Source organism: Rattus norvegicus, chromosome X, assembly GCF_036323735.1.
Source record: "Rattus norvegicus strain BN/NHsdMcwi chromosome X, GRCr8, whole genome shotgun sequence".
NCBI lineage: Eukaryota > Metazoa > Chordata > Mammalia > Rodentia > Muridae > Rattus > Rattus norvegicus.
The window spans coordinates 111,504,287-111,517,957 of record NC_086039.1 but is presented as its reverse complement, the minus strand read 5'-3'; the positions used below and the strand labels follow the sequence as shown (position 1 = coordinate 111,517,957).

The following is a 13,671-nucleotide window of genomic DNA, read 5'->3' as shown; positions in this document are numbered from 1 at the left end:
GGGACCCAGGGGACCCAGCTGCCTCTGACCCCTTCTAACCTGCCTCCAAACTGTCACCAACCTAGCATTATAAAATGTTTCAAATTTTATCATTCCTTCTACTTCTAAAATATCTTTGAATATCACACAGATTATTATTGAACAAATAAATTGGTCCTACTTATATCAATTTTCCCATTTACCTGTTTCTTGTCCTCAAGCTATTGTATCTGTCTCTTTTTAAATGTGTTCTTGCTTGTTGTTTCTCTCCCACCTTAATTTGGGTAGAATTTTAATATGAATAAAGGTCTTAACTATCACCCAAATGGTGGCCAACACTTTATGTGGAAAGAACTCAAGAGTTTAAAAAATAGCTCAGAAGGCAAGAACATGTATCTCAAGCCTGAGTCTGATACCCAGCATCTACATGGTAGAAAAAGAGAACTGACTCCCAAAAATTATCTTCTTGACCACACAAACACACACACACACACACACACACACACACACACACACACACACACACACACAGTGTATCCCCCTTTCCCCTCCACACACACAAAAAACAAAGGTTAAAAATATTAAAGAACTGAATAAATAAAATTCTAACGGCTACAATTAATTCATTTTCCACAAATAACCTTTATTTTTATGATTACAAATGTAATACATGCTTACTGTGGTGAATCTGGAAAGTACAGAGAACAGTAAAAAGAAAATAAAAAAATACCCATAACCCACCACCTGTAGGCAAACACTGTTCATATTATGTTCTAACTACCTACACCTGTTTAGACACCAAGGCCCTTATGAAGAGTGTTGGCCATGAAGCACAACAGCCAAGGGGAGCAAGGGTAATTAACAACTGAGGGGATCACCCAGAGGTCATAGCTAGAGATTCCACACTGATGAACAAGGGCCATAAGCAACAGATCAAGAGATCAGAAGCTAACAACACAAGAACAAGTTAGGTTACTATAACGCTGTAGTGAGATGGTGTTTGTCAAAGGTTTAACCCAGTACCTGTCACATGGCACATTACCAACAATCACATGGCAAGTACCAACAACACCACATTGTTAGCCATTACTATCACTACTATTAATATCATGGGTCAAAACAAATGGTTTAGGATTGAGACTATAAACAGGGCAAAGGCCCTGGAGACCCATTTAGATACTATGAACTGGGACATATAAGGGCAAGTCTACTGGCTGAAAGGATGGTATAGGAGTGGGTATCTCTCTCTTTATAGGCTTCCCTGCCAGGTGTAATAGTACCAGGGTTTCCTCAAGTTTGCCTGATGACATATGGCAAGACACTCTAAGGTGTTTTGAGGTAGGACATGATTTCTCCTGCCTAGACTTCTCCCTGGACCAAGAATTGGAACTGGTCTTAATGACAATGATGGGAGTTCAGAAGCTCATACACCACACACTCTTAAAGTTCACACTGATTGTCAGGGCAGGTCACAGGCATGTAGGTGAAAAAATGTCAAGGCAACCAAAAGGGAGATAAAGTGGGATGTGCCTGGAGGGGAAGGCTGAAGGGTGAAGGCAACACGTTTTATGTTGAATGGAATGGGTCCAGGAACCAGTCCTCAAGTTAGCAGCCAAGTCAGAAACCACATAAGATTCCAAGGAGTACTACTTGTTGGTAGGGGCCTTCGGAAGGCCTGCACTCTGTCGAAGGTGGTCATGAAGACTTTCCTGGGGGTCTCCATGTTCTTTCAAGTAGTAACAGCGTTTGGGAACATGCTGGTGCTGTGAGAAAGGGGGGAAAGGCATAAATAAGAACCACACTTCCTAGGACAAAAGGCATTGTATCTGAATAAGTTCAGTAAGTGACCACGTCAAAGAACTGGGTAATTTATCAGATGTGTAAAAAGTGTGGCCAAGTGCTAAGTTAATAAAGTTTCCAAGTGACTCGTGTCTACAACACATGTGTGTATAAATAGAACTCAGTCCATAAAAGAACTCTCTCTCTCTCTCTCTCTCTCTCTCTCTCTCTCTCTCTCTCTCTCTCTCCCTCCCTCCCTCCCTCCCTCCCTCCCTCCCCCCCCATCTCCTGGATTTGCAATAAATAGAGTTGAGATTGAGTCTACTGTTTCCTTATGATCTGAAGCCCCTTCAGTATCCTAAACCAGACATTGTTTCTGAAAATGGCTAATAGAAGCAAAATAACTTTATACCCATACTTACTGGTAGAATTCTATGTTGGACTCCTATGGTCTAGGAACTCAGTACCTCCTTTGTGCCTCTTCCTTAACTGTACTTGAAAAACTATGGGTGCTAATCCCTCATCACTACTTCCTCATTTTTCTACTCAGAAACCATGAGCATACTGTCCCCGATTACCTCCTCAGTCTGCTGCTGACAGCCCAGTTCATTCTCCATGGCCTCCTCGTTGTTTCGCTTACAGGCTGTTGGCACAACTTGGCTTGCATTGCCTGAGGAATCCTTCTCTTCCGCCAGCTGGCACTCGGTGTACAGAGACCTATCTATCAGCTCCTTCAGGCTGCCGGCCACCTTCAGGAAGATACGGCCCATTTTGGTGGTAACAGCTTCTGAGAGTCCTTCCAGAAACCTGGTCCGTAGAATGGCATCAGACCAAGACAAATGTCGGGCCAGCAGCAGGAAGTCAGTGGCATACTGCCTTACTGACTTTTTGCCCTGCTTGGGATGGCAAAGAACAGCACTTAGGATGTCTATCTCAGACAGGGAGTCATATAAGCCCTGTGATCTTCTCAAGAAAGCTTTATTTTCACTGGATACGGGGTTTCCTACTTCCATCTGCAAGATGGACCATCTCTCTGCTGCCCCCAGATGAAGCGACACTAGAAATGCCATTTTCTCAGAATCATCTAAAAAACCCTTCATTTGTTTCTCCTCATCAATCTCCTCTTCATCTTCCTCCACCGAGGATGAGCCCCGGGCTGCTTCTTGCTCTTCTAAGAGGTAACAGAGTGCCGGGGTCAACATACCAAAGGACGGCACTTCCTTTGGTGGTGGCGTCTTCACTTCAGGGACTGTGCTTGTTGTGTGTGGTGTGCTCTTGTATCCAGGGGCTGTTACTCTGGTGTGAGAGGTAGATGCCTCTCCTGAGTCTGTGACTTTGATATTCAGAGCGGGTGTCATTCCAAAGGCTGTTTGTGGTGTGGACATTATTCCAGGTGTCGGGGCCCTCAATAGTGGTGAGGACACATCTCCAGAGCTTGGAGCTGTCACTTGTGGCACAGATATTCCTCCTGAGGCTGTAGCCCTCAGTAGAGGCATGGGCATCATTCCTGAACCCGAGACTCTCATAAGTGGTGTAGACACTGCTCCAGAGGCTGGGGCTCTCAGTGGGGGATTAGCTATTCCCCCAGAAGCTGCATTTATTGGCTGTGGTAAAGATGTAGCTCTAGAGCTCATGACTTTGGTTTGTAGAGTTGACATTGTCCCAGAAGGCATGGTTTTCATTAGTGGCATAGACATCTCTCCAGAAGTCATGGGGGACATCAAAGGCATGGGTGTGGTTCCAGGGGCTGAAGCCCTCATCAGTGGCTTGGACATCTCTCCTGAGGTCATAGCTGCCAATTGTGCAGAGGACATAATTCCAGGGCCTAGAACTCTCTCTAACTCTGCGGTCCCAGCTCCATCAGAGGGTCTCCTAAGTGGTGTAGACACGGTCGAAGAAGCTAGTGGTCTGACTGGTGATGGAGAGATCCCTGCAGTGGCTGCAGCTCGCACTGGGCACGGACACACGTCTCCACAAGCTGTGGTCATCATTTGTGGGATAGGCTTTGTTCTAGAAACTGCTGTTCTCATCAGTGGTGTGGACATCCCTCCTGAATCTGTGGATCTCTGGAGAGCTGTCGACTCTGATGCAGGGACAGAAGCCTTCATAGGAGACATCGTCATCACTCCTGAGGCTGTGGTTGTCATGTGTGGAGCAGATATCGTCCCATAAACTGGGGTTCTAGGAGGTGGAACTATCTCCCCAGATGCTGGAGGTCTCATTAGTAGCAGAGGCCGCTCCCCAGAGGATGGGGCTTTTGTGAGCAATGTAGACATCTCTGATGAGTCTGAGGCTCTCAAGAGGGGTGTGGACATTGTTCCAGAGCCCTGGGATCTCATTTGCATCCCTCCCAAGGCAACAGGTCTCATGAGTGGTATGGCCACCCCTCCAGAGTCTTGCATGTTCACTGGCTGACTAGGTATCATCTCAGAGGCTGTGGCTCTCATTAGTGATGTGGCTGTTGCTCCAGGACCTGAGAGTCTTGTTTGAAGCATGGACATGCCTCCAGAGGTGGTGGCTGTCATCTGTGATGTAGACGTTGCTCCCGAAGCTGTGGCTCTCGTTAGCAGTGTGGACATGCCTCCTGAGGCTGGATCTGTCATCTGTGGCATAGACAGACCTCCAGAAGCTGTGTCTCTTATTAGTGATGTAGGTGTTGCTCCAAAAGCTGCAGTTGTCATTTGCTGCATGAACATTCCAGAAGCTTTGGATGTCATTAGTGGCTTGGACAATGATCCAGAGCTTGGAGCTCTCATCTGTGGCACGGATATCACTCCTGAGGCTGTGTCTCTCATTAACAGTGTGGATGCTGATCCAGAGGTTTTGGCTGTCATTAGTGGGATAGACATTGTTCCAGAGGCTGTGGCTTTCATTTGTGGTGTAGATGTCAATCCTGAGGCTGTGGTTCTTATTTGGGTTGTAGACATTGGTCCAGAGACAGGAGCTCGAGTTTTCTGTGTGGACACTGACCCAGAGGTTGGGACTGTTGATTGTGACACGGACATTATTTCAGAGGCTGTAGCTATAACTGGCTGTGTGGGCATCATCCCAGAAGCTGAACCTCTCATTTGCTGTGCAGAGACAGCTCCATTTGCTGTGGCCTTCATAAAACCTATAGGCATCATTCCAGATGTTTGGGGCATTGTTAAATGTGTAGACATCATACCAGAGGTTGTGTTCGACATTTCTTCTGTGAACATTGCTACAGGGCTTGAGACAGCCATCAGTGGAGTGGACATTGATCCAGAGACTGGAACCGTCTTTTGTGATGTAGACATATTTCCTGAGGCAGGGACTCTCATTAGCTGGATGGGTGCTGCCTCTGTATCAGAAGTTCTTGTGGGTAGTGTGGACATCAATCCACTGGCTGCAACTCTTAATGGTGGAGCAGTCATGACCTCAGAGTTGATATTTTGTGTTACATCTGGGGACATCACTCCAGAACCAGATGCTGACATCAGTTGACTGGGCATCACTGTAGAGGTGAGGGCTGTCATTAACAGTGGGGACATTGCCTCAGCATCTGGGACCGGCTTTGGTAATGTGATTTCTCCAGCATCTGGGATGGACAGAAGTGGTGCAGGCATTGCTCCAGAGCCAGAAGCTGGCATAGGCAGTGAAGACATGACTCCAGAGTCCGAGCCTGGCATGAGCACAGAAGGTATCCCTTCAGAGTCTTGAGGGTTTGTTGGCTGGGTCGATGTTTCTCCAGAGGCTAGGGCTGACATTATCAGGGATGATATCACTTCAGAGTCTGTGCCTGACATCAACAGGGATGATATCTCTCCAGAAGCTAGGGCAGTCATTAACACTTTGGACATTGCTTCTGTGTCCTCATCGGTAATTTGCAATGGGGACATTGCTTCTGAGCCTGGAGCTGTCATTGGTGGTGTGGATGTCACTCCAGGGTTCATATCTGGAATCAGGAGTGGTGACATCTCACCAGGATCTGACCCTAGCATTAACGATGCCTCAGAAGGTGAAGTGCTCATTATAGGTGCAGACATCACTCCAGCGGATGGAACTGGCATCGCCAGTGGTGACATCTCTGCCGAATCTGGGGCTGCCATTAGTGATGTTGACATTGTCCCAAAGTCAGGAATTGTCATCATCCCTGGAGACATTAACCCATAGTCTGAAGTAGACAACAATGGGGACAGTGTTCCAGAATCTGAGGTTGGCATTAGCAGTGGAGACAGTGTCCCAGAGTCTGAGACTGGCATTAGAAGTGGGGACAGTGTTCCTGAATCTGAGGCTGTCATTAGCAATGGGGACAGTGTCCCAGAGTCTGAGGCTGACATCAGTGGTGGGGACACTGTCCCAGAGTGTGACGCTCCCATGAGAGGTGTAGACAGACTGTCAAAGGCTGGCGATGTCGTCAGCTGTGTAGATGTCCCTTCAGGATCTGAGGTTGAAGTTGAGACAGTAGGCAACTGCAACTGTGAATGCAGGATTTGAACCTCTGCTCTGGTCTCCGTCATTGGTCTAGGGAAAGTTGCCCCCCTGTTTTGAGGGTCACCACTTTCCTCTTTCATCATGTTGTTGAATCGTAATGAATGCAATGGTATTGACATATCTGCCATGGCTACAAGGCAGCGTTTCGGACTTTATTGTGTTGACATCAGAGGCGCTGATGAAACCCACAAATCAATGAAATCTGTAAACAGGAGAAAAGTTTAAAGGTCAAAAGCCAATTTCAGAAATATATTCCAATGAGTCATAGAGGCCTGCATTTAGGAGTTGTCATATATATGACTTTGAAGGTGGGTCTATCAACTTGAAGAAACTATCTAGCAACAGATATCCCCAAATCTGAAGCAACTATTCCTCCAAACTCTGTCCCTTTTTTAAACTAACCTGTACCCAGTTACACAGCACAGCGTCAATGTTTATAAATGTCAATAGCAGGCTCCAGACCAGGGAAGCTGTCTCAAATGAGTCAGCAGCACCACCTTCTGGCCAAGTACAGAAGTTCAGGTTCTTTGCCTATGTTCAAAGTCAAGTCAACCTAGGTACTGGTAGCAGTAGACAGGGATCAAAGAGCTCTTTACTCCATGACAATTATTAGTTCCTAATGGTCATTGAATCCTACCAATGGTTTAACCCAGATTTTACTAGGAATGTTTTTACTAGTTCCTAGATTTTACCTGTTAATGACTTTCTCAGGGAAAGTAGCACATGTAGCTGATCAGTGACTAAGAATAGCATTCCACAAAGTAAAGCCTTGCTTAATATTGTCATCATTATCATAATTAATACCAGCCACTGCTACAATCCTATTTATTGCTTACGTAGTGGGTGAGTGGATGACAGAGAACTTTAACTGTACAGAAATTTAAACAGCCTGTGATGTGATATTGCAGGCCTGCTTCTAATTGGACCTTAAGTAGTATTATTATGCCCGTTGTACCAGATTTCTAAGATTAACAAGAGTTGCAGCTAAAAAAGAAACACTCTAATGGTAGTACTATATCTTTTTCCTCTTCACCCCTTCCTTGGGGTTACTTGGTCTTTTGGTATCCCTGATGTTGCATGTACTTGTTTGTCTGACATCCTAGCCTAGAGATTACTGGCAGCTTATTCTACAGTACGCAGAAATTTTAAGTTCCACTGTTGACCTGAGAGGGGGATGGTCACTCCCATAGCCTCACCTCACTGACCTGTTTCCAAAAGCAGCCACAAAAGGGATGCTCTGGCACATGTAGACACGTCATATAAAATTAATGTGTCCCTGTAGCCTGATCATGGCCCTAAAAAAGGAAGACTGGCTACTTTGGGGCAATGTCAAAGAAAGCATCAACCTTGAGGCTTTGTCCCTCCGTAACATCTGGAACACTAAGAGCAGAAGTGCCAACAGCAAGCATTACTTGAGCATGCACTCGCTGGTAGCTCTGCTAGGCACTTTACCTGCCTTGTATCATCTGATCTACACAGTAAGCCCTCAGGGATTCTTGGCAATCCTCCCTCTTATAGCTGGGAGAGTGAAGACTCATAGAAACTTGATCATTTCTGTGTGGTTTGAGAGATTCTCAGGCCTGTCCCATTCTTCAACCCCCTACTCCCTACTGTAATGATTCACTTCTTCCCATCTTCAATCCCATTGACTAGGAAACTCTAAGGTAAAGCATCATAAAAGAAATACTAGAGTCCTGCTAACACTTCAGATACCCTAATAATGATTCATGCCATGAGAAAGATGAGGCAAAAAAAAAAAAAAAACCCTGCAATTCCACCTTTCACCGCCAATTAATCCCTGTGCCTAGCACAATTTTCCACGAGTCACAACTCGGAAAGATCTTACCTTACCAGTGACAGAAAAGAGTCATAATGTCCTTTCCACTGTAGCTCTTTTGGTCTGACCAATTGACTTATACCCTGTGCCAGTTCACTACAGCAAGGCCCAAGACTAGCAGCTGTTCTCTGCAATCTCCCTTAGCTCTCCCCTGCCACACCCCCCTTCTTGCCCGCCAGCCAGCCTGCTGGCCCGCCCACCCGGCCCAATGCTCTTGACTTGCTAGTGCATGCTCTGGCTCTCAGGTCCCAGATTCCTGCCTCTATATAGGCTCTGACATTTGCCTCTGGCCGCCTTTCCCTTGCCAGCCCTCCAGAAGCTCCACTTTAGCTCTTGGCCTCTGCAGCCCCACTCCTTTGCCCCTTGCCTCCAATAATACCACCAGCTTCACACCACTATGCCCGCCTCTGGCTACCCCAAAGAGAAGAGACCATCACAACTAAAAAGACGAACCAGACAGTGACTTCACTCTGCAAATGAAACGTGCATGCTCTCTGCAACCAGCCAGGCACAGCTACTCTGGATCCTAGGCAAGGCAGCTGGCCAGACCAAGAAGTATTGGCTCAGTGTTAGAGGTAAGGACTGGGACTGAGGATCCAGAGAAGTAACATCCGTGAAACTCAAGGAGATTCATGGGTAAAGCAGGGTGGGAAGACTGAGTGGAGGGAGACTGGGGAGTAAATACCTTAATAGCCAAGCCATAGTCATGAGCACTTTCAAAATTCATTATGCCCCAGTGACAATGACAGAGAGAAATCTGGTGGCCAGTGTCCATTCTGCAAAGTTAGGCTAGTTAGGTTTCAAACAGATGACAAGAATGTCAGACTTGAGCATACCCAGTGAGGTATAAACAAAGGTGAAGCCTGTATTCTAGAAGGAAGGCACGATGTCACAGTGGAAGTACAGAACGGTTACCAGAGTTCTCCCTCCCTCCCTCCCCTCTGCCTCTGCTTCTCTCCCCCTCTCTCTTTTATTTTTTCAATACTGAGGACGCAACCCAGGGCCATGTACTTGTTACCCAAGCACACTACTTACAGGGACACACACCCAGGCCCACTCCAGACTTTTAGATTGATATCACTTAAGTGTCCATTGACTCTGGGGTCAGAATTGGCCATTACCCTCTAGATACTCAAAGCCTTCAGATAAACTTCAAGGAGCTTGGGTTTATGATCTAAGAATTTGTTGTCAGAGTCGTTTAAAAATTATCAACGAACAGAACTCAGAATAAGCAGCAGAGAGTAAATGAGCCTGTGGACTAAGTATTAGATACACATCATATTATTCAGGCTTCCCCGCAACATGTGGAAAGCAGGCACAGATGCCATTCTTATTTTTACAAATAAGGAAACAAGTTTGAAAAAGTTCCTATGACCAAGGTCACTGAGCTAGTTTTAATCGGAAAACATGAGTTTGAGTCCTGATCAATTTGCTTCTGAAATCATTTTCTGCTCACAATCCCTGATTAGAAATAGTCAAAGTACAAGCTGCTGGATCTCCACCCCACCAAGCAAAGAAACTTTCTTGCCACAAGTGGTTAAATTTTAGTAGCAGCCATGGTGACAGTAGTAGCAGTCATAGTAATACCTTCCCTTGAACAGTCTTCTCAGATGTCAAAAATTGTGCTAAGGGTTTCAGAAGTCCTACATCATTTGCTCTATAGAATTACCCTTTGAGCTAGAGGCTTTTATCTCTCAAGTTTGCTAATAGTAAGGTTGAGCTTCCACGGGTGTTGTGGTTTAAATATGAAATGTTTCTCCACAAGTTTGTGGGTTTGAATACCTGGTCACTGGCTGGTGGTGAGACTGTTTTAGAAGATTATGAATATTTAGGATAAGACTGGTGGATATAGGACGCTGGGCTTTGGGGTTGAGCTCTGCTGTCTTTCTAGTCTTGTTCTCTATTTCCTGATTCATCCAGATGTTAGGAAGGCCCACCCTGCATTCTGTGGCTAGTGATGCCCAGCCACCATGTCTTCCACATGCTGATATCTGGAACTGTGAGTAGTCCTCTTAAGTTGCTACTATCAGAAATTTTGTCAGTAATCAAAGAAGTAACAAAACCAAAAAAAAAAAAAAAAAAAAAAAAAAAAAAAGCATAGTTCTGCCAGACTAGAGTTCACTGCTCAAAAACAAAGTTTCTAATCAGTCTCCCCTGGATGAGAAAAAAACAGAAAAACAGCCATAGAAAACCCATTCTAAGGTTTGCAAGAAAGGTTAGACAAACACATATGACACGGGACTGATGGCTTGAGCTTAATCCCCAGAACCCAAGATAGAGCGAAAGAATCAACTTCAAAAGTTATCCTCAGACCTCCATATGTGCTCCATGGAAACATATATTCCTGTATTTACACTAGAAAAACACACACCAATAATAATAATAATAATAATAATAATATTTGAAAGGAAAACCCATTATTTTAATAATGGCTTCATTAAAACCACTGTTACTATTACTACTACACCTACTGATTGAAGTTAACAATTACTGAGTCAGGTACTGTAATAAACATTTTACTTATATGATTTCATCTAATAAAGCTTCTTTATGAGGCAGGTGCTATTACCAGCTCCATTATACAGATGAGAACCTAAAAGCACAGAGATGCTCGCCGCCATTCCAAATGTCACCCAGCTACACAGTTCAGTTGTTTTTTTAGAACAAAATGTTGGAAATAAACTCCGTACCTGATGTTAGAATACAGTTGCTTAATGACTAAATGAGTCAGGGTACAATTTAGCAGCCCCTAACATACCTACTAAGAATTAAAATCTAATGTGAACTTAATTATAAGATCCTTTCACAATAAAATAAATGTGCCTACTTCTGCACTGTGTGGGATTGTACATTTTTGTCATCCCAGAACTCAGAAGGCTGAGTTGGGAGGGCTGAAAACTGGAGGCCATCTCTAAAAATGACAGTTTCTCAAAAGAAGAAAACCTCAATTGTTTTTAAATGTACATATTTTAATAATACTTTATGAAATTATAATTATATTCCCCCTCCCAAAAGTTAGTCTAGAAGAGCATATCTGAATATTAACAGTGAACAGACTCTCTTGAATAGCAGGATTACATGGTATTTACATTTTCATTTTTTTGTACCTATAGTTTCTCATTTTCTAAAGTCGTTCCATTATATTCATTTGCGAAGAAACAAAAATTAATTTCCATTTTTAAACATGACTGATTCCCTAGGGTCTATGTCTAGCCCTTCCCAGTTCTCTGCATGTACTCCCTAGGGATCCCCCAAAATTCCCTCACAAGCAACCTTTCTCCCCCAACAAGCTTAATAGTTGCACCACTTGGGCCTTCCCCTTCCAAAGTGACCTTTAAAATCATATCTCGGGTGGCTTGCTAATATTCCGTTTTCCTTGGTTTATATTTTTAAAAATACTTCTTTTTATCTGTGTTTAATATGCAAGTCATCTAGGAATTTTTCCCTAGGATTAAAAACGTGAAATCTCAGTCCAGATAAAAGTCCTAAGACTACTCCACCCTGCTTCCCCACAAGTCCCACTGCTCTGTCTGCTCAGAATTGGGTGTGTCTCCTTCCAAACTTTCTCTACTTGCAATGGCATTCTGAGTTTATATCATGAGATTGCTAGCAAAATGCCCAGTGTATGCAAAAAGCTAAAGCTAGAAAACCATCCTGGCCACTCCAGGGTTTCATGTTCTGGTCCACTGTGACAATTTTCATCAGTTTGCCTCCAGGAAGCTTAATGAGAGAGGGTTCTTGCACGCTCAGCCCATTGGGGCATAGGCTTCTGCTTTATTAAAAAGTCTCTAGGATCACAGAAAAGGAGGGCCTCCTAAGGCAGGAAAGTCCAGAAATTACTGCTTAACATCTCTCAGATCCCTCACGTCCCACCCAGTCTGCACTGATCAATACAGCTAGGAGATGTCGAACTCCTGCTGCCTTGCAAGAGGTAATTGAGTTTGGGGGAACTGCATGGCTAGCTGCTTGGGGAAATAAGAATAAACAAGAGACTGTTCAATATGTCAACAAATAGCTTCCCAGATGTTGAAAATAAGCCTACCTCCGGATTCCCAACAATATCGCACCCAGTTCTAGTTAGTGAACACATACCCAGTTACCTGAAAACAGAGAAGCTTAAAAATCAACCTTTAGTTTGGGATACTCTACCTTCCCCCATCAATCAGGAGAGAAACACACACACACACACACACACACACACACACACACACACACACACACAATTTTGTCCTCCATCAGCTTCGACACTTGAAATGCCCACCCGGTTCTTTTTAAATGAATTGGTGGAGAATGGCTAGCATTTACTAAGTTCTGGCTATGCCAGGCACTCTGCTAAACATTTTACATACATTACACTGGTTTATTGCACAAAATACAAATAAAGTGGAGGAGTTGCCCCCATTTTGTAAATCAGCTACAGAACAGAAGTCGAGAGAAATTAAAATGCAGTAGCTTACCTTGGTTCTTACAGCTGAGAGGGAGTGAAGCTGGGCTTGTCACTCTTGTCTGTCTGACTCAGCCAGTGCTCTTAGCTCACAGGAGAGTCATACACTGTCTTCGAGTCTCTGAAGGGCTGTCATATGGAAGCGAGGGTAGGTGTGTTCTGGGTAGCTCCAAAGAAAAGGATTTGACTGTTAGTTGGGAATTATGCTTTCATCGGATGTGCTGCAAATTCCCCCAAACAACATGTGTATGCATGTCCAACTCTATAGGGAAAAGAACATTATAAGAAGAGCAAAAACGGAACTGCCTTCCATTAGGTGCCGTCCTGAAGGATCTGTTGAATCAGAGAGAACGGGGGCGGGGGGGATACGAGAGGACTGCAAATGGGCAGTGTCCCAATTTTCTTAAATAAGGAAACTACATACCGGTGTACTGTAAACTCCAGAGCTCTAAGCTTGATGTCAATCCTTAGAGAGATTCTGCTGCAGATTATGAAGCAGGTAATTTATAAGCACTTACGATGTAAGTGGCATCAGGAGGTACCTAGAGGTACTCACAGGACTCTACAAATGAGACCAGGCTCCCAGACTATTTATAGCAATTGCAAAGCCCCAAAATTGGGAGACTGACATTGGGTTACTCTATTTTCTTTTCTCCAAGGAAAGGCATTAAGAAACAAAACAACCCCAAATTATCATTTCCTAAAGAGAAAGGGCTTTCTTTAAGACACCACAAGAAAAGGAAATAATCTCAGAATAAAAGACAGTCCTTTCAACATAATACATTTGTCTCCTTTTTACAAATCATTTGTTACACAGTCCTCGGGCTTTCTCTCCTAGCAGGGGGATGGGGGGTGGGGAACAGAACCCAGACTGCTGTAATATTCCTGAGGGATGGGAACTTTTCCAAGGACCTATAGGGAGTCACTCAGTTAAAACATCAACGTATCTAAGATCCAATACCTGTAAGACAGGAAGTCTTTCTGGTCAGGAGAGAAGAGAAGAATTTGACCTTAGCCTACGTAAGGACATAAGCATAGATAAAGAACGTGTCCACAGGAACAAGTCACAAAAAGGAAAGTTGCCAAGTAGGAAGGAAAGCCCTGCTGAGGCGGAACTTGGCCAAGACATTTGACCTGTGCTACCCCTTGGACCATATAGCTCCCTTGTACGAGTAAG

The 13,671-nt window shown here is 44.4% G+C and overlaps 1 protein-coding gene across 3 annotated transcripts in view; it reads right to left on the bottom strand.

Annotated features, from left to right (window-relative positions):
* Positions 1-601: 601 nt before the first annotated feature.
* Positions 602-13,671, bottom strand: part of Rtl9 (retrotransposon Gag like 9) — a 46,385-nt gene continuing 33,315 nt past the window's right edge. Inside the window, exons 2-4 of one of the 3 annotated variants that reach the window (NM_001427818.1) lie at positions 12,508-12,653; positions 2,337-6,415; positions 602-1,742 (exon numbers count right to left, since the gene is read on the bottom strand). In NM_001427818.1, coding sequence (NP_001414747.1) covers positions 1,626-1,742; positions 2,337-6,341 — 4,122 coding nt within the window. In that variant the 5' untranslated portion in view covers positions 6,342-6,415; positions 12,508-12,653 and the 3' untranslated portion in view covers positions 602-1,625. Of the gene's footprint in view, positions 1,743-2,336; positions 6,416-8,735; positions 8,881-12,507; positions 13,091-13,671 lie in introns of those variants that run through there. The other 2 variants (XM_003752123.6, XM_008773476.2) reach the window with 2 other exon arrangements.